Genomic DNA, 26,715 nt, shown 5'->3' on the forward strand with positions numbered 1-26,715 from the left:
TTTGTGTTTTGCTCAACTGCTCATATTGACAGGAAGCACGTTGACCACAGCAAGATGCAGCTCACACATTTGACTCAGAGCACAATATTTATTTCCATCGCACGATGGCCTTTGATGTGTTTGTACATTGACTGGAAATGTGTTAAAAAAATGTGTACTGTAGGGTGAACAAATTAATGAACAAATATGTCAGCCCCCACCAGGTCCTTCATAACTACACTATGCATTAAAACCATACCTTATCCTTTATCATGTCAATATCCAGTACTAGTTATATTTCCATGGATCCTTCAATATCTAAGAAACAATTGTTCCCAGGCTAGGTTGTATTCGAGTCATAGATTCATACAACGAAGAAACAGGCCCTTCGGCCCTACTTACCACTCCTCACTACGTGCCATGGAAAACCTAATCCCTTCACCTGCACTCTCCTGCTCTGTAAGAACTTTGTATATTTCGAACAGAGTACCTCTAGAGTTGAGAAGAGGTCCTGTAGCAATGCTGCTAAGACCAGCATTTCCAATCGAACTTATTTCTGCTGCATCTTGGGCATCTCTGCCTTAGCCCACTATCCACTTGAACCAATTTTCTTGCTTGATCCATTGCCCCTTTATGGACTTGAACACACAATATTTTGGCCCAGAGACAATGGGGTGTGATGTGTTTAGGCTGACCCTTGCAAGGAATGATGATGGGAGGGTTGGGGAATTTGTGGGTGGAGGGAATGAGGGTGGGTATGACACGAATGGGAACCAATGCCATTTTATCATTTGTATGCATGATCTAGGCTCAGTCATTATACTGGCGGATGAAAGAGATCGTAGAAGTGAGTGTAATTCGTAAGGTCATTTGTGATATGAGCAGGCAATTTGACCCATCAAGGCTACTCCACCATTGAATCGTCGCTGATTTACCTCTCCCTCCTAACACCACTCTCCTGCCTTCTCCCCATCACCCCTTACACCTGATGAATTGAACGAAACCGCTCAGAAGGTGTTTGACAAAGTATAGCTATAAAAAGATGCCGGTTTATCCAAAGACGAACCAAAATGCTGGAGTAACTCAGATGGTCAAGAAATATCTCTGGTGAAAATTGATGGGTAACATTTTGGGTCAGGACCTTTCTACAGACCATCTGAACATGGGTCCCAACTTCAAACATCACCTGTCTATTTTCTCCAGAGATGCTGCCTGACCTGTTGAGTTAGTCCAGCATTTTGTGTTCATCTTTGAAAACGTATGGGACAGATTAATGCAATGTAATCTAAATAGTGTGGTAAAGCAAGTGTTGCCAAAAACTCACACCGAATTAAAAATCTCTCCTAAGAAACGACAGAGGCATAGATTGACTCAGTGTTCTCTGGAGTCCCAGTACAGTGGGGTTTCCGAATGCCCTTTGGGCAGTTGCGATGAAAATTGACATCTGCGTAGACGACAGCGTTTTCAGCCGCATGCTGCCTTGATCTCGACTTCCTTTGACAATTCACCACTGCATACGTGATTCCACCTTCATTGTTGTCCAAATGGTCACCTGCCCTGGTGTTTTCCAGATTTGAATCAACGTGCTTCCCTTCCAACGCTGCCATTTCCTGAAATATAACAAAATCCCATTTTACAACCTAATAGATTTGAAAGGTCCTCAACAGATGTCTATTACAAAGTAGGTCTCAAACTGTTCAGTGTACAGAACAAGCCATGGCTGTTGTTTACAACACAAAGATAGCGCAGCACGGTGGAGCAGCGGTAGAGTTGCTGCCTGACAGCGCCTACAACAGGTTTGTATTTTAGGTTAATTGGTTTGGTTTAATAGCAAATTGCTCCTAGTGTGTGTAGGATAGTTTTCGTGTGCGGGGTCACCAGTCGGCGTGGGCTCGGTGGGCCAAAGGGCGTGTTTCTGCTCTGGATCTCTTAACTGGAGTGGACTGGTGTTGCTAAACGGCCAGTGTAAACACAGATAATTCAATGTTGTATATTCTTCATCACTCAGAAAATGTATATTTCACATTGTTACCTGGGTTTCATTGTTGTCTTCACCGTGTGATGTATTGTACTTGGATTCTGGAAAATATGTTGTCGATAGAGCCATATCAGGAACAGGTTTAAACATCGTTCATTCATATATTTCATTCATGTGTTCCATGTACCTTCTATATCTCTCGTTTCCCTTTCCCCTGACTCTCAGTCTGAAGAAGGGTCTCGACTCGAAACGTCACCTGTTCCCTTTCAAGAGTCAAGGGAGTGTTATTGTCATATGTCCCAGATAGAACAATGACAATCTTACTTGCTGCAGCACAATAGAATATGTAAACATAGTACATAACGGGAGAGAAAAAAAAGGTCAGTGTGTATATATACACATACACACATATTCAACCTGTTTCTTTTATCCAGCTAAGCTGAGAACTACTATATTTGATGATTTTCTGTTGCGCTGCTGGCAAAATGTCGCTTCTGACCCGCTAATTGCTAGAGCATTTTGTGTTTATCTTCAGTGTAAACCGTCATCTGCAGTTCATTCCAACACACGAATGTTGTCACAACTTTATATTTAGGAGAACCCCAAAATAGTGCAGTATATTTGCACGAATATGCCCTCTTGATCTGGTTACTTTATGTACTCTCTGCCACAGAGGGTAGTCGAGGCCAGTTCATTGGCTATATTTGAGAGGGAGTTAGATGTGGCCCTTGTGGCTAAGGGGATCAGAGGGTATGGAGAGAAGGCAGGTACAGGATACTGAGTTGGATGATCAGCCATGATCATATTGAATGGCGGTGCAGGCTCGAAGGGCCGAATGGCCTACTCCTGCACCTAATTTATATGTAATGTTCAGTATGGAACATATTCCCTGTGCTCTACCCATCCCTCCCTAGCTGCCTAAACCTACCTGATCTCACGGTTGCTCAACACTTTAACACTCCCTCCCATTCCCACACTAAACTTTCTGTCCTGGGCCTCCGCCATTGTCAGAGTGAGACCCAACGCAAATTGAAGGAACAGCACCTCGTATTTCGCTTGGGCGGCTTACACCCCAGCTTGAGTTCCCTATCTTCAAGTAGCCCTTGCTTTACCTCTCCCTCCATTCCCCGCTCCTTCCCAGTTCTCTGACCAGTCTTACTGTCTCCGACTATATTTCATCTCTGTACTGCCATTCCCATGACATCAGTCTGAAAAAGGGTCTCAACCCGAAACATCACACATTCCTTCTCTCCAGAGATGCTGCTTATTTCAGTCAGTTACTCCAGCATTTTGTGTCTATCGTCCTAACCGTATCTGCTCCAACAGGTTTTCGTAAGTTCATAAGTGATAGGAGTAGAGTTAAGCTATTAGGCCCATCCATCTACTCCGCCATTCAATCATGGCGGATCTATCTCACCCTCCTAACCTCTTTCTCCTGCCTTCTCTCCATAATGCATGCCACCTGCAGTAATCAATAATCTGTCCATCTATGCCTTAAAAATATCTATTGACGCCCTTCACAGCCTTCTGCGGCAAAGATTTCCATAGATTTGCCACACTCTAAAGAAATTCTTCCTCGTCTCCATCTTAAAGGATTGTCCTTTAATTCTGAAATTATGTCCTCTGGTCCTAGATGGTCCCACTAGTGGAAACATCCACTCTACATCCATTCTATCCAGGCCTTTCACTATTTGATCTTTCAATGAGGTTTGCCCCTCTTTTTCATCTTTCCCTGTTGTATGATGGATCTTGGATCTGAAATGTTTACCTGTTTTACTTTCCACTAATGCTCTCTGACTGAGAAACAGCTCAGTGAACTTTCACATTTTCATCGGCGGTGGAGTTAGTTAGCAGCTTCACGTTCATGGGCGTTCACATCTTGGATTACCTGTCCAGGCTAGACCTGCCCTGCCTCAACTACCTCCTCTGGCAGCTCCTGTCATATATTCACCACCCTCTGTGTGGTGCAGGTATGTTGTACGCTGTCTATGCCCCTGTGAGGCTGCAGGCGTGATCTTCATTGTAACTGTACTTCACCGTGCTTGTGCATGTGACAATAAACACGACTTAACCTGATTTAAAATACAACAGCTAATCACACAAAGCATATTATAACAGCTGAGAGGATGAGAGTATCTATGTAAATCTTACTTCTACCTAGCCTCTTAGTTCTCACGCATCTCTGCCATTTCACACTCAGACATTTTCTGTACAGTAATGTTGAAATAACAGTTTTTGTCACCGAGTCACCATGATAGCATCAAACATGATAGCATTATTGATCTTTCATGCTTCCTCCTACATTTTAATACGTTAATGCAGGGCATTTGTTGATTAGAACAGAATTAAATCTCTTGACATTCTGCAAGGAACTCAGACATGTATTGTGAAATTATTTAAGGGAAATCAGAAACTCACCCTTGGTTTCACGCTTTCGGTACCAAAAGAAGGTAATGATGAGAATCAGGAGAAGCACAGTGACACCAGACGCAACTATGTAAATGAACCTGTCAGACAGAGAAAAGGGAAGGGTGAGACATGGCTCATCATTGATTCTTGGCCTTCAGTAAAGAACAAAAGTCAAACATGTATATGGCACCTTTCATAATTTTTATGAAGTGTGCAGCAAAGGAAATGAAGTGTAGAGTCTGTTTCAGTGGGTAATGCAGCAGCTAATCTGTTCACAGTAAGGTGACATTGACCAACGATCGTGAAACTGGTTGAAGAGCAATCGGGTCCAACCATTAAGGAACCCTACCTTCTCCTTCACTAAAAATGCATGGGAAATGTTACACTTTTATAGCAATGATTAGTTGAGTTGAGTTCAGCTGAGTTTGGTTTAGTTTAGTTTAAGTTAGTTTAATTAATTTTATTTTAGAGATACAACATGGAAACAGGACTTTCGGACCACCAAATCTGCGTCGACCAGCAATCACCATATATTATATTTACCCGAAACATTAGAGACAACTTACAGAAGCCAATTAACCTACAAACCTGCACGTCTTTGGAATGCGGGAAAAAACGGGAACATCAGGAGAACACCCACGTGGTCACTGAGAGAACGAACAAACTCTGTACAGACGGCAACCGTAGTCAGGATCGATCACAATCTCTGGGGCAGTGAGGCAGCAACTACATCGCTGTCCCACCATGCCACAGTCATTGGAGTTTTCATATCTTACAGCTAGCACGCTACCCTCCCTCAGTACTGCAAAGGTGTGGTACCCGATTTACCCTAATATTTGCAGCTATCCTTGAAACCACCACTTTGTGAACACGGTTCTACAACCCTGTTCCAACCTCGGCGGAGACAACACTATGCCAAAGAGAAAACAATGCACTTCTTTCAACAAATCTCACCCCAATGCCATTTACATCTCCATCTCCTCCAACATTGGTTTGGACAGTGACGCTCGTTTAGATTAGATTAGATTCGTTTATTGTCATTCAGACCTTTCGGTCTGAACGAAATTTTGTTTCCCTGCAGTCATACATATAATTTAAAAAATGACAAAAACACACAATCAACACAAATTTAACATCCACCACAGTGAGTTCACCAAACACCTCCTCACTGTGGTGGAAGGCAAAAATCTTAAAGTCTCTGTCTCTTCCCTCTTTGTTCTCCCTCTGCGCCGAGGCGACGGTTCAAACTCCGCGGGTGGTCGCTGCCTCCGCCACAGCTCCGAGGCCGAGTCGGGTCTCCGCTGCCGCTACCTCCGCCACAGCTTCGGGGCCGAGTCGGGTCACCGCTACCGCTGCCGCCGCCACCGCTCCAGGGCCGAGTCGGGTCTCCGCTGCCGCTGCCTCCGCCACAGCTTCGGGGCCGAGTCAGGTCTCCGCCGCCTCCGCCACAGCTTCGGGGCCGAGTCGGGTCTCCGCTACCGCTGCTGCTGCCGCCGCCACAGCTCCAGGACTGAGTCGGGTCTCCGCTGCTGCTGACGCCGCTACAGCTTCGGGGCCGAGTCGGGTCTCCGCTGTCGCTGCTGCCACCGCCACAGCTTCGGGGCCGAGTCGGGTCTCCGCTGCCGCTGCTGCTGCCGCCACAGCTTCGGTGCCGAGTCGGGTCTCCGCCGCTGCTGCCGGTGCTACAGCTCCGATGCCGCCAGCTCCGCCATTAGGCCTCGGCGCAGACGGAGACGGGGACTACGACCAAAGAAAAAATCGCATCCCCCGAAGGAAGAGACCAATGCATGTTTCTCCCACCCCACCCACACACATACACAACTTAATAAAACAAAATTAACTAAAACATGACAAGGAACAAAACGAAAGAAAAAAAACAGACGGACTGCAGGTGGGCCGCAGCTGTTAAGCCAGCGCCGCCATCTTGAAATTAGGGCTGTCTGGAATATGGAACATCTTCAACACATCTAGAAGGCGGCTCACCATGACCATCTCAAGGTCAGCAGTGTGACCTAACGTGCCTACCACACAGGGTCACGTTCTAGGTGGAGACACTTCCTGCTGTTGGAGTGACTGACATTGAGACTTTGACAAACTCCGCAAGTTGGTGTTTTAGCCCATATTTCACTATGCATTTTCCTTTCAGTACCACACCAGAGCAGGTCACAGCAAGGCAACGCAGCAATAGTTGTGTTTGGCAACTATACTCATCTCGCACCGTGGGATGAGGTTAGTGATGGAGAACTCATGGTGAATACCACAGGGAACGCCCTATAGAAACATGGAAAATAGGTGCAGGAGAATGCCATTCGGCCCTTTGAGTCAGCTCCGCCATACATTGTGATCATGGCTGATCGTCCCCATTCAATAACCCCTGCCAGCCATCTCCCCATATCCATTGAATCCACCAGCCCCTAGAGCTCTATCTAACAAGAGAGGGTTAGATACTTGACGCCGTACGTCACGCGCGAACTGCCCGCGGACTTCGCTCGAACTTCACGTCACTCACTCGACCTCCGCGCAGCCCCCGCTTCCAGTTTGGTCGCGCTTGCCGCATGTAGGTCGCATGCTGGTGGGACCGCCCCTCCACATCAGCAAGACAAGATGGTGACTGGACGATCGTTTCACTGAACACATACGCTCAGTCCGCCTGGGACTATATGTTCTCCCAGTTGCTAAACTATTTAACTCCCCCTCCCATTCCCACACTGACTGTTCTATTCTGGGCTTTCTCCATTGCCAGAGTGAGGCCAAATGGAACTTGGAGGAACAGCGCCACACATTTCGCTTGGGCATCTTACAGCCAAGCGGTATAAATATTGATTTCTATAACTTCAAATAACCCTTGCATCCCCTCTCTCTCCGTCCGTCCCCCACCCTAGTCGTTGTACGAATTTCACTGTTGTCTTGTAGTGTCTCATTGTCTGTACAACTCGGTTTCACCTAGCCCACAGCTAACAATGGATCGTTTCATTCATCATCGTTACTTTTGTTGCATATCTTTCATTCATTGTTATATATCTTTGTATATCACCGTCGATATCGCTCTCGTTTCCCTTTCCCCTGACTCTCACTCTGAAGAAGGGTCTCAACCCAAAACTTCACCTATCCCTTTTCTCCAGAGATGCTGTCTGACCCGACGAGTTACTCCAGTTGTTTGTGCCTATATTCCGTTTAAACCAGCATCTGCAGTTCCTTCCAACACAATGAAAGGCGAAATTTGCAGAACGCACATAACGGCACCTAAGTTCAGGGTCTTGGCGTTGTGAGGCTGTGGTTCCACTGGCTGTGTCTGTGCATTCAGATCAATAATCTCAAAGGCCTTTAATGCCAGTGAACGGAGGAACCAACTTTCTCCCAATTAAAGCAATCCCAATCAAAACACCAGCAATTAGTACATGGCACCTTTCATTGGAAACAGAGTATTTTACCTTGATAAATCATTGGATCCTTTCGAAGTTTCACAAGAATATTCAAGTTCTGTTGGAACAAGGAAATAAAAATCAGTTTCACTGATTTTCACTTGCAGTTGAAGAAGAGAGCATGCTTGTCCGATGTAAGGAGTTTATAGTGTTAATAGACAGGGCAATGTTTCTCCAGTGTAAATTGCAGCAAATGGGAGATGCTTGCACAACTCAGGTACAACTCAGTGGGCGGCACAGCGGTAGAGTTCCTGCCTTAAAGCGCCAGAGACCCGGGTTCAATCCTGACTACGGGTACTATCTGCACAGAGTTCGTATGTTCTCCCTGTGACCGCGTGGGGTTTATTCAAATGCTCCGGTTTTCTCCCACATTCTAAAGACGTGCGGGTTTTTAGGTTAATTGCCTTCTGTAAATTGTCCCTTGTTGAGTAGGATGGAATTGGTGCACCGGTGAAAGGCAGCTGCTTCCACCTGGTTTTCTAAACTAAACTAAAGGAGGTGATTTCATGCGAGGGATAGTGCCTGGGATAAAACATTACAGTTCGAAGGAGAAGGCTGGATAGATAGGGATTTTAATCCATACAGGAAAAGAAGGGGGACCCTATTACAGCTGTGCAAAGCTATGAGGAATATAGATAGGGTACTTTGTGGGAAATCAGCACAGCAGATGTGCGTAGAAATGGGGAACATAAGGTTGGGTTAAGGAGTAGAATATTTGGAGGGTATATGAGCAAGAAGTATTTTTAAACTTAGATAGTGGAGGCACATGAATTGTCAAGTCGGAGAAGACTGTGGATGAGGGGCTGTTAAAATGGATTAGTGTCGATGGTTCTGAATGGTCAACATTAACACAGTGGACCAAAGCTGATACCGTCCTCGAGGAGTTATCTGTGGCCACATTTACGGATAATTTCTGTTCCCTTCCCATATTCGAGCGTCGGTCATGTGGAGATGAAGGAAAATGTAAGTGCTTGTACTGATGTCACTGCAAACCTAGTTTAAAGCTGTGTAAACATAAGAGGAAGTTCTAGTCCGGAAGCTGGCCTACACCAGTACTGGGAAATCTATGTCTGAAGTACAGCAACCAAGTATTGACAAATGGACCATAATTCCATCATTTTAATCTTGATAAGTTAATTAAATAACGTGCATGGATTTCAGGGTGTCGGGGGGCTACGGGGAGAGGACAGGAGAATGGGGTGAAGAGGGGAAGATACATCAGCCATGATTGAATGGTCTATTGCTGCTTCTATCACTTGTGATCTTATGGACCACCCCGCCCCCACTTCCCCTTCGTCTCCTCATTCCCTCCACTACTTACCAGTGCCGTTGATTTTCACCAGGAAACTGCAGGACACGTCACTGCTGGAGATGGACACGTTGACCATTTCACTGGATTTTGATCCACGTTTATTTGAGGCTGTGCAATAATATTGATGGTGCTGGTGTTTGAAGGATTGACAATGTAGATCCAGGGCATTGTTGTCTGAGATCTTTGAATCCCCAGATGGGGTATTTTCATACCAGCTGTAGTTAATGGGAAGGGATCCCCGAACCGACTCACATGACCCTGTCACTGAGCCCCCGAGACAGGAGAAATAGGCTGGTGACAGAAATCCAAGCACAGGAACGGACACGGGTTCTGTTGGAAAGGAGCAGATAGTCAGACAATGGGTGAACATGAGAAAATCAAACACTCGCCAATATCCACCATCTCTGTATCTTCGCTAGAGCCGCCAGGTTGGAATCTGACCCATCCATCTACATAGAGTCATAGAAGCATATAGTGTAGAAGCAGGCCCTTCTGTCTAATTTGCCCCCGCTGACCAACATGCCCATCCACACTAGTTCCATCTGCCCTTGCTTAGCCCATAAGCCTCCAAACGCAAAAGACTGTGCATTTACTCGATCTATTCGTCGCATGATTTTGTAGCTGCCATAAGATCATCCCTCATCCTCCTGCTCTCCCAGAAATAATATCCCAGTCTGCTCAATCCCTCCCTGGAGTTCAGGCACGCAAGTCATGGCAGCATCCTTGTAAATCTTCTCTGCACCCAATCTTACTTGATTGCATCTTTCCTATAACATGGTGATGAATACTGACCACAGAGCAGACATATCATCAGACAAACTTCGATTCTCTTTTCCATTTCAGGAATTGCCAGCAGGAAAAAGGGAGCATTGTTTATATAACTGTCGGACCCATCCCATCTACATAGATTCGTGGAGTCATAGAGTAGAAACAGGCCCTTCGGCCTAACTTGCCCGCGCTGACCAACACGCCCAAACTACACTAGTTCCACCTGTCCTTTCTTGGCCCTTAACCCTCTAAACATATCCTATTGATGTAACTGTCCAATATTTTCTGAAATGTTACGATAGTACCTGCCATAACTACTTCCGTCGGCATTTCGTTTCATGGACCTACCAACCTTTGTGTAAACACGTTACTCGCCAGGTTCCTGTTAAATCATTCCCCCCTGATATTAAAACTATGTCCTCCGGTTCTCGATTCCCCTACACTGGGCAAAAGACTGTGTATTTACTCGATCTATTCCTCGCGTGATTTTTGTGATTTAAAATTTTTTTTAATAAATATTTTTATTAGAAGCAATGTGCAGTAGTATAAACCCTGTTTTACATATTACATTTCGTGTACAACTTCTTGTTTTTAATTTATTAATAGAAAAGTAACAGAAGCAAAAAAGAGAAGGAGAGAGAAAGTTAAGTAAAGTAAAGTTAGCGAAGGAATAGATAGAAAGAACCCGTAAAGATATAGAGCCGTAAAAAAAACGTGAACCCCCCCGAAAAATAAATAAATTGATTAATAAAAATAAATAAAAAATAAAGAATAAAATAAAATAATAAGAAAACAAAACAGAAAAAGAATAAAAGGGAGAAGGGATATGCCTGCTTCATGTCTTTCCACACCCCTCACCCAGTTCTGAAACAGTTAATTTCCAGGGTTAAGTTGCACCATATACTTGGAATGTCGATAAAAGGAGACCAAATCTTTAGGAATTGGTCTGCTTTACATGCTAGGACGAATCTTATATCTTCGAGGTGTAACATTTCAGACATGCTTGAAATCCACATTTTAAGCGTGGGGGTGGGTTCGTTGTTCCAGAATTTGAGTATACGTTTTTTTGCTGTTATCAAGCCATGGTTAAGGAGATAATTTTGGACCGAAATCAGCCGGCTTCCATTGTTCCAAAAATAATCAATTCTGTGTTGGGGTCCAATTTTATTTTAAACTCGCATGATTTGTTTACCTGTAATAAAATCACCCCTCATCCTCCTGCGCTCCAAAAAATAAAGCCCTAATCTGCTCAACCCTTCCCTGCATGTCAGGCCCTCAAGTCATCGCAACATCCTTGTAAGTCTTCTCTGCTCCTTCTCCTCACAATCCATTTACCAGATTTGAACATCTCTGTGTCTCTCCATCCTCCCAGCTGCCAGAACTACCATGTCTGCCACGGTACCAGTACACAGCAGCACCATCTCCCTTTGTTGTACAATTCCAGCATCTGCAGTTAATCTTCTTTTAATCTGAAACTCTGCCACAATTCTACAATACCAACATTCAAACAGCTCATTAGTGCAACAGTATCACTATCAACAACTTTTTAATTTCCTTGCATAAAATAGTTGATGGTGATACTGTTGCACTAATGAGGTGTGTGAATGGCGGTATTGTAGAATTGTGTGTAGGGAGCGAATGGGGACGTGGAATAATATAGAACAAGTGTGACCGGTGATCGCTAGTTGGTGAGGACTCGGTGGGCCGAAGGATCCGTTTCCATGTTGCATTTGTAAACTATTACTAAATATCCGGGTGAACATTTTTCTGTAAACTCTACAAACCTTTCACATCTTTTGTTTTATAAAGCGGCGACCAGAACTGTGCACCAGACTCCCATCTAACAAATATTTTTTCCGTTGCCAAAGTGGAGACATAAAGTCACTCATTGAGAAACCTACCTTCAGATACTTGGAGACGTACTTTAAATGTTGGTTCGCCAGGTGTAGTAATTCCACAGCTGTACCATCCTGTATCTCCAGAGTGAAGATCCTCCACAGTCACAGTAAATATTCCTCGTGCCGGGTTACCTGACATTGACACTCTTCCGCTCTGTCCATGTTCCCCATTTGTTTCCACTGCATGTGTACACTTGTGACTTGTCCCATTGCACCAGTATTTTGTGTGTGAGCGGTACACTGCTGCATAGTGACAATCAATTGTGATCGCTCTTCCCACAACACCGCGTACTTCGCTCTCCGCCCACAGTGCACCTGAAACTGCAGGAATCATCTTTCATAAATTGAAGAGAAAAATTAGCCTTTCACAAACATATACATTATAGTATACGTCAATGAGTACAGGGGAGTCCGCGCAATGATTGTCTTAACTCTTTTGAATTCCACCTAGATTGCGATGAGAGACAAATACTGTACACCGTCCCTCACCATCATGGTCGTTCCAAAGCGCTTCCCAGCCAATGTGGGTGTGAATGGTGAAGAATGATGCATTGAACATGGAGCCTGTTGCAATTGGAAGGCTCTGTCTCGGGAGTCTTGGTGAGTTGCTGCAGTGCATCGTGCAGATGGTGCAAACTGCTGCTGCTCTGCATCAGCGGTTGAGGATGGGGTGTCTACCAAGTGAGATTCCGGATCATGACAGACCAAGCACAAGTGTTCAGCGGAATTGTAGCCGAGGCCAGTGCTTCTTAAACTGGTGAATGATTCACCCAAGGGTGAATGAAATTATTTTGGGGTGAATTAGTTAATTTATGTGCTTTGCTCTTTCTTGTGACAAAATTAATTATATATAAAATTATGCACAAGGGAAAATAAGATGATAATAGCCAAAAAAACATAAGAACATTTAGTTGAGGGGGAATTACATCTTGTAATAAAGACTTAAGGGTGAATGACACTGAAATATTTTAAGAAGAACTGCCATTCTCTAAACTTGGTCACTCTGATTTACACTCTATTCTGGACTTCCAATCTGAACGTCTCCACACCTACTGGGAAGTTCTTTTCAAAATTCTCTTTGACAAAATTAAGGGTTATACTTGATGGAGTGACGGCCAAGTAGATTCCACTTTAATTTTGTGAGATTACTGGAATTTGACTCAAATTAACAGTTAACATCATGAACATAATCATGAAATTGTACACCCTTCATTGGAAATGATGGCGGATCCAAACAGAATGAATTTGGTGCGTTCTCCGACTCAAAGTGAGTGTGAGACCTTAAGTGGCAGCTAGAAAAAATATTTTTAAGTTGGAAGGCCGAAATTTGATGGAATGCACTAAACACGTTGTGATACGTGCATGTTTGTCTCTCCTTTGCTGAAATTGCTCAACACATCCCAGGTGGAAGCAACAGGCAATTATTTACCAGTCCCCCAAACAAACTCTCGCATTTTACACCACGAGCTCACGGTGGCTGAAATGATGCCGTCTGCAAATAACAAGAAATCCATGAACATCACCACAAGGCGAATAGCAGCAGGTTCAGGGACACGAGAAGAGCACTCACCTGCATTGTTGATTTCTGTCACATAACTGCACGTTCCTGCTCCTTTGAAGACTTTCACGTTGAGATTTTCACTGGATTTTGTCCCACGATTATTTGAGGCTGTGCAGTAATATTGACGGTGTTGACCTCCGAGGATTTCACAACTCAGATCCAGTTGATTGCCAGACACGGCAGTTGAAACCCAATGCTCGTTCTTCTCAAACCATGTGTAATGGATGGGAAGGGATCCACGGACAGACTCACACGACACTGACACTGAGCCTCCGAGACGTGAGGCATTTGCTGGTGACAGATATCTGAGCACAGGAGCAGACACGGGTTCTGTGGGAATGGAGCAAACATTCAGTTACCCGCATGAAAAGTTAAAAACCTTGCTAAATCTCAGCAGCCCTTTATCTCAGCCCGAACCGTCCGGTTGATATCTCACCGGCTCACCTACATCTCTGTGAGTGTGCGAAGCCCAGAAACCGAAGAAGGTTAGAGTTATAGAGAACCGAAGGATGCCCATCACAACAGCTCATTCATGCCGACCAACATGTCTTTCTGTGCCATAGCCATATGTCCGCGTTTCTCATTTATCACTCGCAATGATCCCAATCTACGCAAATATCCAAAATGTATTTTAAATGCTGTTATTCTAACTGCCTCAACAACTTCCTCTGGCAGCAGGTTCCATATACATGTAACCCAATGTGTGGACAATGTTGTCCCTCAGAACAGAAGTTGGGATGTTATGTTTCAGTTGTACATATGTTGTTGAGGTAGAACTTGTGCGAATTGTGTTCAGCTTCGGCCACTCACCTGTACAAAACATGCCATTACAGTAAGTGACACCTTGCTATCCACGCCCCCCCCCCTTTAAATAGTTCCCATTGCGTCCGTCCTCCACTTTTTGATTCCACACATCGTGGGAAAATGAACATGCTTCTCATGATTGATACATTTCTATAAGTTTCTCGCTCAATGTGCAGTGTCTACCATGTGGCCAGTGCTCTGTTTTTTGCTGTGGCCTGTTGGGGAGATGGCGCCCGCATAGCGGACAAAAACAGACTGGACAAGCTGATCAGGAAGGCCGGCTCAGTGGTCGGGGCTGAGCAACGAACGGTTCAGCAGGTGGCAGAGGCCAGAACTCTGAACAAACTGGGTTCAATAATGACCAACCCCACTCACCCACTCCATGCCCTGAAGGTGATCAAGAGCAGCATCTTCAGTCAGAGACTGATTGCACCAATGTGCAAAACTGAGAGAGATAGGAAGTCTTGTATACCAGCTGCTATAAGGTTATATAATGCGCATAAATAACTGCACTATTTTTTTCATTCATTGTATTTTAACTTGTATTTTAACTTGTATTTTAACTTGTTAAGTATGGAAGCTATTTGAGGAAATGTGTGGTGTTATGTCTGTCTTGAAGCTGTCGTGGCACTGTAATTTCCTGTAAAGGATTATTAAAGGTATAATCAATCAATCAATCAATCATTTCCACACCAAGGAATGATGTCTGAGTTTGCCCTGCGTCAATCACAACCTGTCCAGGCAGCGTCGGACCAGGGGGCTGACCTGTCCCGGGTGGACTGAACGCAGTCTGTTGAGCTCCGGGGACTGATTCCCTGTTTATTATTCTCCGGGTATTCAGACCGCGAGCAACACTTATTTCTCACTGATCTCTCGGATTATTAGTTTGAGTCGGAATGCAAACCTCTGACAGGGTGACATTTCATACAGTTCAGAGGCAGGGAAATGTGTTGAGCATCCCACTTGAAGTGGGTGGCCGCTCAATGGGACAGAGCCCGCACTGGGTGAGAGCAACATTAGTGGGGTTTCCCGACCCCCGCCAGCTCCCCGCAGGTCTCTGCACTGCTGCGGAGCCTCGGGATATCGGTGCTGCCCTGACCCTTCCCGGAGAAAACATGGATCAGGCATTTCAGTGGAGACGTCAAGTCAATCGCTGCGAAACGTACCGTCAGATACTTGGAGATGTACGGAAAACATTGGATGGGCGGCAGATGTTCTAATTCCACAGATGTACCTTCCTGTATCTTCAGAGTGAAGATCTTCCACAGTCACAGTAAATATTCTTAGTGCCGGTATATCTGTGATTGATACTCTTCCACTCCGTCCGTGTTGCCCATTTGTTTCCACCATATCTGTACATTGGCGACTCCACCCACGGCACCAGTATTTTGTGTGTGAGCGGTACTCTGTTGCATAGTGACAATCGATTGTGATCGCTCTTCCCACAACTCCTGTTACATTCTTCTCCCCCCAAACAGCAGCTGAAATGGAGGGGAAAAACTTTTAGATGGAGAGCAAATGAACTGTTTAATGGAAATAGATACATTTCGAAGATTACATGAAAGAAAACATAAACGTTCCATGATGTGTCATATTGCTTCACGGCCAATGTCTCCGGTCTGAAGTGCAGGCAGTGCTGTTATTGTACCAGTTGTGTCAGTGTTCTGTCCCCGGGTCAGTACAATTAGGGTTCACTTCCCACTCCAGATCCCAGAGCAGAAACTGGGCTGGAATCGCAATTCGGTACTGAGGGGGCGCGGCAGTGTTGCAGGAGCTACCTTTCAACAATCCCAGGCGGTGCCCGGCCTCTCACCCCACAGAAAGACCCACTTTGCTATTTCATTGGCGGTGCCGCCGGCTGCGCTGCTAACATGCTTCTCTCAACCGGCACTGGGCCGGACCCGTGTTTAGACATTCACCGCCGCCACTGCCTTTACAACGCCCTGACCGAGGACAGAGGACGGAGGGTAACAATAAATTGGGTCCGTTACCGGAGAGTGTTACAGTTTCTTCCCAGCTGTTATCAGGCATCTGAATCATCTATTTTATTCTATTCCCAATGACCCCGGATCGCCCTGGACAATTTAGCACGACTGGGCCGCGGATCCGAGAGAGGATGGCGAGAGAGTTGAGAGTGGGTGAATAGAGCGAGGACAGTGGTTCAGTCTCAGACTCAACACTTGTTTCTCACTATCGGATTATTAGTTTGACTCGGAATGCAAACCTCTGACAGGGTGACATTTCATGCAGTTCAGAGGAAGGGAAATGTGCTGAGCGTCCAACTTGAAGTGAAAGTGAAGTTAAATTCCACTTTTCAAGAAAGGAGCGAGAGAGAAAACGGGGAAATTACAGACCAGCTAGCCTGACTTCGGTGGTGGGAAAGATGCTGGAGTCAATTATTAAAGAGGTAATAATGAGGCATTTTGATAGCTATAAAAGGATTAGTCCACGTCAGATGGATTTATGAAAGGAAAATCATGCTTGACTAATCTTCTGGAATTTTTTGAGGATGTGACAAGTAAAATGGACGAAGGGGAGCGAGTGGATATAGTGTATCTAGACTTTCAGAAAGCCTTTGATAAGGTTCCGCACGGGAGACTGATGACTAAAATTAGACCACATGGTATTGGGGGTAGGGTGTTGACGTGGATGGAAAATTGGTTGGCAGACAGGAAGCAAAGAGTAGGAGTGTACGGGTCCTTTTCAGAATGGCAGGAAGTGGCCTGTGCAATGCCGCAAGGCTCGGTGTTGGGGCAGCAGCTGTTTATCATATATATTAATGATTTGGAAGAGGGAATTAGGAGCAACACTGGCAAGTTTGCGGATGACACAAAGCTGGGTGGCAGTGTGAACTGTGAAGAGAATGCTAGGAGGTTGCAGGGTGACCTGGACAGGTTGAGTGAGTGAGCAGATGCGTGGTAGATGCAGTCCAATATAGATAAATGTGAGGTTATCCACTTTGGTGGCAAAAACAAGCGGGCAGATTAATTTGAGGAAGGTCATCCTTCTGATTGAGGTAGTGCATCGCAGGTTCGCGAGACTGAACCCTGGGATGGCGGGACTGTCTTATGAGGAAAGATTGAAACGACTAGGCTTGTATTCACTAGAGTTTAGAAGGATAAGGGGGATTCTTTTTGAAACACATAAAATTATATAAGGACTGGGCAAGCTAGATGCAGGAAAAATGTTCCCAATGTTGGGCGAGTCCAGAACCAGGGGCCACAGTCGTAGAATAAAGGGGAGTCCATTTAAGACTGAGGTGAGACAAACGATTTCACCCAGAGAGTTGTGAATTTGTGGAATTCTCTGCCACAGAGGGCAGTGGAGGCCAAATCACTGGATGGTTTTAAGAGAGAGTCAGATAGAGCTCCAGTGGCTAGTGGAGTGAAGGGACATGGGGAGAAGGCAGGCACGGGTTATTGATTGGGGACCATCAGCCGTGAGTGCAACATGAGTGGGGTTTCCCGACCCCCGCCCGCTCCCCGCAGGTCTCTGCACTGCTGCGGAGCCTCGGGATATCGTTGCTGCCCTGACCCTTCCCGGAGAAAACTTGGATCAGGCATTTCAGTGGAGACGTCAAGTCCATCGCTGCGCAACGTACCGTCAGATACATGGAGTTCTACGTTAAACATTGGACGGCCGTTAGATGTTGTAATTCCACATCTGTACCATCCTGTATCTCCGAACTGAAGATCCTCCATAGTCACAGTAAATATTCCTCGTGCCGGGTTATCTGTGATTGACACTCTTCCACTCCGTCCGTGTTGCCCATTTGTTTCCACCAAATCTGTACATTGGCGACTCTGCACACGGCACCAGTATTTTGTGTGTGAGCTGTACTCTGCTGCATAGTGACAATCGATTGTGATCGCTCTTCCTACAACTCCTCTTACATACGTATCTCCCCACACTGCACCTGAAACTGAGGGGAGAAACTTTCAGATGGAGAGCAAATGAACTGGTTAATGGAAATAGATACATTTTGAAGATTACATGCAATAAAAATTAAATCGTTCCATGATGTGTTATATTGCTTCACGGCCAATGTCTCCGGTCTGAAGTGCAGGCAGTGCTGTTATTGTACTAGTTGTGTCAGTGTTCTGTCCCCGGGTCAGTACAATTAGGTTTGACTTCCCACTCCAGATCCCTGAGCAGAAACTGGGCTGGGATCGCAGTGCGTTACTGAGGGAACGCGGCAGTGTTGCAGGAGCTGCCTTTCAACAATCCCAGGCGGTGCCCGGCCTCTCACCCTACAGAAATACCTCACTTTGCTATTTCATTGGCGGTGCCGCCGGCTGCGCTGCCAACATTCATCTCTCAACCGACAATGGGCCGGACACGTGTTTAGACATTCACCGCCACTGAGGACAGAGGACGGACGGGTTACAATAAAGCGGGTCAAGTGATAAGAGACAATAGGGGCAGCAGTAGGCCATTCGGCCCTTCGAGCCAGCACCGACATTCACTATAATCATGGCTGATCATCCACAATCAGTACCCGTTCCTACCTTCTCACCATATCCCCTAGCGCCGCTATCTTTTAGAGTTCCATCTAACTCTCTCTCCCTGACGGTTCGAGTCGAGACCCATGCTCAGACCCGAAACTTCACCCATTCCTTCTATCCAGAGATGCTGACTGTTTCGATCAGTTAATCCAGCATTTTATGTCTATCTTTAATTGTCTTTTATTTCCTTATCTCAACAGAACCTAAATCTATTCGCGAGTCGTTAACATCAGAAGCGTTTACTTCAAATATAAAAGTAACACACGAAAACAGTCATCGGAAAACCCCAGCGCCCAGTTTCTCTCACGGGTGTAATGTTCTCTTGCTCAAGTTTTGATTGACCTTGCTTTTCCATATGAGGTGGAGACACAAGGAACTGTAGATCCATACATAGATACATGGGTAGATAGACAATAGATGCAGGAGTAGGCCATTCAGCCCTTCTAGCCAGCACCGCCATTCAATGAGATCATGGCTTATCATCCGCAATCAGTACCCCGTTCCTGCCTTTCCCCATATCCCCTGATTCAGCTAGCCCAAATAGCTCTATCTAACTCTCTATTGGATGCATCCAGTGAATCGGTCTCCACTGCCCTCTGAGGCAGAACATTCCACAGATTCACAACTCGCTGGGTGAATATGTTTTCCGTCATCTCCGATCAAAATGGCCTGTCCATTATTCTTAAACTGTGGCCCCTGATTCTGGACTCGCCAATATCGGGAAAATGTTTCCTGCCTCTAGCGTGTCCAATCCCTTAATAATCTTATATGTTTCAACAAGAACCCATCTCATACTTCTAAACTCAAGAGCGTACAAGCCCAGCCGCTCCATTCAATCAACATATGACAGTCCCGCCATCCCGGGAACTAACCTTGTGAACCTACGCTGCACTCCCTCAATAGCAAGAAGGTCCTTCCTCAAATTTGGAGTTCAAAACTGCACCCAATAATCCAGGTCTGGTCTCACTAGTGCCATGTACAACTGCAGAAGGACTTCTTTGCTCCTGTAAGCGAATGGTATGTTAGTTTTCATAGCAAAAGGATTTGAGTATAGGAACAGGGCGGTTCTACTGCAGTTGTACAGGGTATTGGTGAGACCACACCTGGAGTATTGCGTACAGTTTTGCTCTCCAAATCTGAGGAAGGACATTATTACCATAGAGGGAGTGCAGATAAGGTTCCTGGGATGTCAGGACTGTCATATGAAGAAAGACTGGATAGACTTGGTTTATACTCTCTAGAATGTAGGAGATTGAGAGGGGATCTTATAGAAACTTACAAAATTCTTAAGGGGTTGGACAGGCTAGATGCAGGAAGATTGTTCCAGATGTTGGGGAAGTCCAGGACAAGGGGTCACAGCTTAAGGATAAGGGGGGAACCCTTTAAAACCGAGATGAGAAAAACTTTTTTCATACAGAGAGTGGTGAATCTCTGGAACTCTCTGCCACAGAGGGTAGTTGAGGCCAGTTCATTGGCTATATTTAAGAGGGAGTTAGATGTGGCCATTGTGGCTAAAGGGATCAGAGGGTATGGAGAGAATGCAGGTACGGGATACTGAGTTGGGTGATCAGCCATGATCATATTGAATGGCGGTGCAGGCTCGAAGGGCCGAATGGCCTACTCCTTTACCTAATTTCTATGTTCCTATGTACTCAACTCCTCTTGTTATTAAGGTCAACATGCCACTAGCTTTCTTCATTGCCTACTGCACCTGCATGCTTTCAGGGAGTGATGAACAAGGACCCCCCAGATCTCTTTGTACTTCCCCGTTTCCCAACCTGACACCATTCAGATAATAATTTGCCTTCCTGCTGTTGCTACTAAAGTGGATAACCTCAAATGTATCCACATTAAACTTCATCTGCCATGCACCTGCCCACTCACCCACTCACCACTCACCCACTCACCACTCGCTCACTCACCACCCAACTCCAGGTCGCTTACCGGAGAGCGTTACGAGCGTGAAAACGCACACCGCCAGAATCGGGGACAATTTCTTCACAGCTGTGATCAGGCATCTGAATCATCCTACCACAACCAGAGATCTGTCCTGAATTCCCATCTACCTCTTTGATGTACCTCGGACTACCGTTGATCGGACTTTGCTGGCTTTACCTTACACTAAAGGTTATTTCATTTTCATGTATCTATGATCTGTAAGAGGATCGATTGTAATCCTGTATTGTCTTTCTGCTGGAGACGTCAAGTCAATCGCTGCGAAACGTACCGTCAGATACTTCGAGATAAACGTTAAATATTGGATGGTCGGCAGATGTTGTAATTCCACAGCTGTACCATCCTGTATCTCCAGAGTGAAGATCCTCCACAGTCACAGTAAACATTCCTCGTGCCGGGTTATCTGTGATTGACACTCTTCCACTCCGTCCGTGTTGCCCATTTGTTTCCACTAAAACTCTACACGGGCGACTCCTCCCACGGCACCAGTATTTTGTGTGTGAGCGGTACTCTGCTGCATAATGACAATCGATTGTGATCGTTCTTCCCACAACTCCTCTGTCATCCCACTTTGCCCACACTGCACCTGAAACTGAGCGGAGAAACTTTCAGATGGAGAGCAAATTAACTGTTTAATTGAAATAGATACACTTTGAAGGTTACATGAAAAAAAATTTAAAACGTTCCATGATGTGTCATATTGCTTCACGGCCAATGTCTCCGGTCTGAAGTGCAGGCAGTGCTGTTATTGTACCAGTCGTGTCAGTGTTCTGTCCCCGGGTCAGTACAATTAGGGTTCACTTCCCACTCCAGATCCCTGAGCAGAAACTGGGCTGGGATCGCAGTGCGGTACTGGGGGAGCGCGGCAGTGTTGCAGGAGCTGCCTTTCAACAACCCCAGGCGGTGCCCGGCTTCACACCCTACTGAAATACCCCACTTAGCTATTTCCTTGGCGGTGCCTCCGGTTGCGCTGCCAACATTCATCTCTCAACCGACACTGGGCCGGACACGTGTTTTTTTAAATTATCAAATAATGCATTCAATTATTAAAGATAACATTTACAATACAATAAAACAAGAACCCAGCACCACAATACAAGACAAACAAATATACTAAATAAACGACTATACAACTATGTTACAATACTTGTCAAGGATGTATTCAACCACAGGTGCTGCCCAGATGTCCTGGAAATCCCCCAGGTGCCCGTGGACAGCGCCTGGTCATTCTCATAGTCCCACCCGGACGCGGAAAGCCGACCCGTGTTTTGACATTCACCGCCGCCACTGCCTTTACAACGCCCTGACTGAGGACAGAGGGCGGACGAGTTACAAAAAAAGCGGGTCCCTTACCGGAGAGCGTTACTAGCGTGACAACGCACACCGCCAGATTCGGGGAAAGTTTTTTCACAGCTGTTATCAGACATCGGAATCATCCTCACATAACCAGAGAGCAGTGCTGAACTATCTACCTCTTTGGTGACCCTCGGACTACCCTTGATCGGACTTTGCTGGCTTTACCTTACACTAAACGTTATTTCCCATTCATGTGCACTGTGCACATCTATGCACTGTAAGATGATCGACTGTAATCGTGTATCTGGCAGGTTAGCACGCAACAAAAATATTTTCTCTGTATCTCGGTACACGTGACAATAAACTGAATTTGAATTTCAGCACGACTGGGCCGAGGATCCGAGAGCGGATGGAGGGAGAGAGAGGTGGGGGTGGGTGAACAGAACGAGGACAGTGGTACAGTCTCAGACTCCGAAGAATTGTTGGGTTTGCGACAGAGTTGAGTTGGACAAATGCAGGGAATATTTGAACTGACACAATGAGTCCACAATCCTGACTTCCACCGCAGTTGTAAACACATTTTGTTAGTGTAGAATTAACTTCCTGGTGATGTTGGAACCTCTGTTCTTCGGTTCAGGTGTCTTGGAGTATCTGCTCCAAATTAATTTGCTATTTTATGCCTATAAACTATCATCAGGATGCAATGATACCACGTGTTAACGGTGCTTAAACCACGAACATTGTCTAGATATTCAAATGTGATTTCAGATCCATCACCACAATGCACTGAGTTCCATCTCCCCCATTACATGTCTACACACACTTAACCATCTCTGCTGTAGAAAGGGTGCACGGGACCCCAAATAACATTGATCATTGGAATATCAGGATCTGGCTTTCACTCACCCGGCAGCGAGGAGATGAGAAGAATGGGAATCCACATTGTTTTATCCACAGTGACAAGGCCAGCACTTGCCTGTCTGTCGCTCAGCTCTGAGCTCTCAGATACAACCGCAACTCTCAAATAGCAATTACAAGAAGGGACCAGGACGTCAGATCCTGAACCACAGCGAGCCAGCAGCAGCTCGACACGTTGCAGTGTGAAAGGCTCTGGGTTAAATTTAACAAATTGTTGGGTCATATGATCACGGAAACAGGCCCTTCTCGCCATCGCGTGAGACCAATATGCTCATCTAAGTTAATCAAATTTGCCCACGCTCGACCCATATCTCCCCAAGCCTTCCCTATCCATGGACCTGTTCAAGTCCCCATTACATGTTGTTATTGCAGCTGCTTCAACCACTTCGTCAAGTGTGATGTATCCATAAGGATGGAACGGCGGTCATATCGGTACTCGGAGTCTGTTAGCACTGAACAATGGGGGAAATAATGATAGACACTAAATGCAGGAGCAACTCTGCGGGCCAGGCAGCACCTCTGGAGAAAGTGGATAGGTGACGTTTCGGGTCGGGACCTCTCGTGTAAACAATTAAACTATGGTTAAAGTATGACATTTAGAAGAATAGAAACGTCTAAGATGTGTACGCTTCCGGATCATTCCCTCTTGATGATTAAGTGGACCGGCAGATCAAAAATGTAATAATTGGAACTTTTTTTTCGCATATTGTTGTTGACAAGGGGCAAAACAGGAAGCTGGCGTTAGGAAGTAGGGGATTTTCGCCTGAAATCAGCTGAAGTTAATTGGAGTTTGACCCTCTTCTCATTGCTTCAACTATTCAATTCAAACTTTGAAACACTATTGGTATGATATTCATGTTTTGAAAATGACAATTAATGGTGTAGTGGACTGTGAAAAAGTTTGTCTGGCATGTGTAATGTAACTCAAACAAGGGCGAAGTGATACACTTAGTGAAGTTAGAGCAAGGATGAATATGCACGGTGAATTCAATTATTAACTTGTATACGTTGCCATTCAGATCTACTAAATTATCAGAGTTGTGCTCATGTACATTCCATTGGCTGACTTTGTACATCTGCTTGCAACGATTTCATTTTGTAGGCAACCAGTTGCATTATAATATAATATAATATCTGCTGCGGGCTATCGTTCTGGGTGTGTTACTTTCAGTGGAACAGTGCAGTTTATTCGAGTTGTGTACATCAATGGCAATGTTATGCATCACGTGGTATGGGTGTAACACACTGATGTGTCCGCCACTGATGTTAGCTGAGCGTTGACGACCCTTTGTAAAGGATCTTGTGTTAAGAGCTATTTCCTGTTTACTTGCCCAACTAAAACACTGCAGAGAGGAACCGACGATGCAGCAAAACAATTTAATTCTGTCTTCATTCGCCTTTGACCCATGACTTCTGCAAACACTTCTCAGCAAACAGTGTTACACCGAGGTGCTCGCAAGCTGCTGTTCAGAGATACGAATCTACACACCTGTGTTTCAGCAGCGCGAACAAAGTGTCAGCACTGCTGAACAATTCAGTGTAAAGAAAGAAATGATTGTTTGAACATATTAGATTAAAGTACATTCCAAGCAGGCGAATGGTATGTTAGCATTCATAGCAAAAGGATTTGAGTATAGGAGCAGGGAGGTTCTACTGCAGTTGTACAGGGTCTTGGTGAGACCACACCTGGAGTATTGCGTACGGTTTTGGTCTCCTAATCTGAGGAAATACATTCTTGCCATAGAGGGAGTACAGAGAAGGTTCACCAGACCGATTCCTGGGATGTCAGGACTTTCATATGAAGAAAGACTGGATAGACTCGGTTTGTACTCGCTAGAATTTAGAAGATTGAGGGGGGATCTTATAGAAACTTACAAAACTCTTAAGGGGTTGGGCAGGCAAGATACAGGAAGATTGTTCCCGATGTTGGGGAAGTCCAGAACAAGGGGTCACAGTTTAAGGATAAGGGGAAAATCTTTTAGGACCGAGATGAGGAAAACGTTTTTCACACAGAGAGTGGTGAATCTCTGGAATTCTCTCCCGCAGAAGGTAGTTGAGGCCAGTTAATTTCACTATATTTAAGAGGGAGTTAGATGTGGCCCTTGTGGCTAAAGGGATCAGGGGGTATGGAGAGAAGGCAGGTACAGGATACTGAGTTGGATGATCAGCCATTATCATATTGAATGGCGGTGCAGGCTCGAAGGGCCGAATGGCCTACTCCTGCACCTATTTTCTACGTTTCTATGTTTCCTCGTCTCCCCGCTTACTGCTCTTTCAAGCTGCAACCCAACCAGTTTGTTATGCACAAGAATGGACTTTCCACTAGTTTAGTTTAGAATACAGCGCGGAAACAGGCCCTTCGGCCCACCGAGTCCACACGATCCCGTTGCGCCAACATTGTGTAAACTAGTTTAGTTTAGTTTCGTCTAGTTCAGTGGACCGAAGTGCCTGTTTCCACGCTGCAGCCATAAACTAATCTGAAGGGAGCAATTTCACTTGAGAGGAGTATTGCTTGGGATGGAACATTACAGTGATGGGGAGCGGTTGGATAAGGGTTTTATAAAATTCCATGCAGAACAGGTGAGGAAAGGGGGTCCTATTACAGGTGTGCAAAACTTTGAGCAGCAAATATAGGGTATTTTTGGAACGTTTTGCACGGCAGATATGTGTAAAATTGGAGAACATTTGGTTAAGTTAAGGAGCAGGATGTTTCAAGGGTATCAAGAAATATTTTTAAACCTAGAAGATAGAGGTACCTGGATTGCCACAATGGACGAGGTGCTGGTAAATGAGATTAGTATCGATGGTACTGAATGGTCAACATTAACACAGTGGACCAAATCTGATACCGCCGTCCAGGAGTTAACTTTGGCCACATTTATAACCATATAACCATATAACACCATATAACAATTACAGCACGGAAACAGGCCATCTCGACCCCTCTAGTCCGTGCCGAACACATAATCTCCCCTAGTCCCATATACCTGCGCTCAGACCATAACCCTCCATTCCTTTCCCATCCATATAACTATCCAATTTATTTTTAAATGATAAAAACGAACCTGCCTCCACCACCTTCACTGGAAGCTCATTCCACACAGCTACCACTCTCTGAGTAAAGAAGTTCCCCCTCATGTTACCCCTAAACTTCAGTCCCTTAATTCTCAAGTCATGTCCCCTTGTTTGAATCTTCCCTACTCTCAGTGGGAAAAGCTTTTCCACGTCAACTCTGTCTATCCCTCTCATCATTTTAAAAACCTCTATCAAGTCCCCCCTTAACCTTCTGCGCTCCAAAGAATAAAGCCCTAACTTGTTCAACCTTTCTCTGTAACTTAGTTGCTGAAACCCAGGCAACATTCTAGTAAATCTCCTCTGTACTCTCTCTATTTTGTTGACATCCTTCCTATAATTAGGCGACCAAAATTGTACACCATACTCCAGAATTGGCCTCACCAATGCCTTGTACAATTTTAACATTACATCCCAACTTCTATACTCAATGCTCTGATTTATAAAGGCCAGCACACCAAAAGCTTTCTTTACCTTATAAAGGCCAGCACACCAAAAGCTTTCTTTACCAATATTACTGCTAATATTAATTCCCTTACCATATCTGAGTGCGCATCCCGCGGAGATGATGGTGGGAAAGTAAAAGTGCTTGGACTGATAATACTGCAAACCTAGTTTAAAGGTGTGTAAACAGAAGATGTTCTAGCCAGGAAGCTGGCCTGTATCTGCACTGGGAGATCTATTTCTGGAGCCCAGCAACCAGACCTCCCCCAACCTCACCTACACTTCTTCCCCCAAATCCCTCCACTACTTACCAGTGACGTTGATTTCCACCAGAAAACTGCAGGGCACGTCACTGCTGGAGATGCACACGTTGGCCATTTCACTGGATTTTTG

The 26,715-nt window shown here is 45.3% G+C and overlaps 1 protein-coding gene across 1 annotated transcript; it reads right to left on the reverse strand.

Annotated features, from left to right (window-relative positions):
* Positions 1–1,322: 1,322 nt before the first annotated feature.
* LOC116986629 (polymeric immunoglobulin receptor-like) lies at positions 1,323–26,700 on the reverse strand. Its single transcript, XM_033042208.1, has 11 exons — positions 26,634–26,700; positions 22,795–22,998; positions 20,864–21,184; positions 17,733–18,053; positions 13,337–13,657; positions 11,770–12,087; positions 9,110–9,430; positions 7,798–7,846; positions 4,376–4,464; positions 2,012–2,058; positions 1,323–1,589 (listed from the first exon to the last, which is right to left on the reverse strand). Exons 1-11 carry the CDS (start codon positions 26,698–26,700, stop codon positions 1,323–1,325), a joined length of 2,325 nt encoding a protein of 774 aa, XP_032898099.1.
* Positions 26,701–26,715: the final 15 nt, after the last annotated feature.

This window comes from Amblyraja radiata, chromosome 24, assembly GCF_010909765.2.
Source record: "Amblyraja radiata isolate CabotCenter1 chromosome 24, sAmbRad1.1.pri, whole genome shotgun sequence".
Classification (NCBI taxonomy): domain Eukaryota; kingdom Metazoa; phylum Chordata; class Chondrichthyes; order Rajiformes; family Rajidae; genus Amblyraja; species Amblyraja radiata.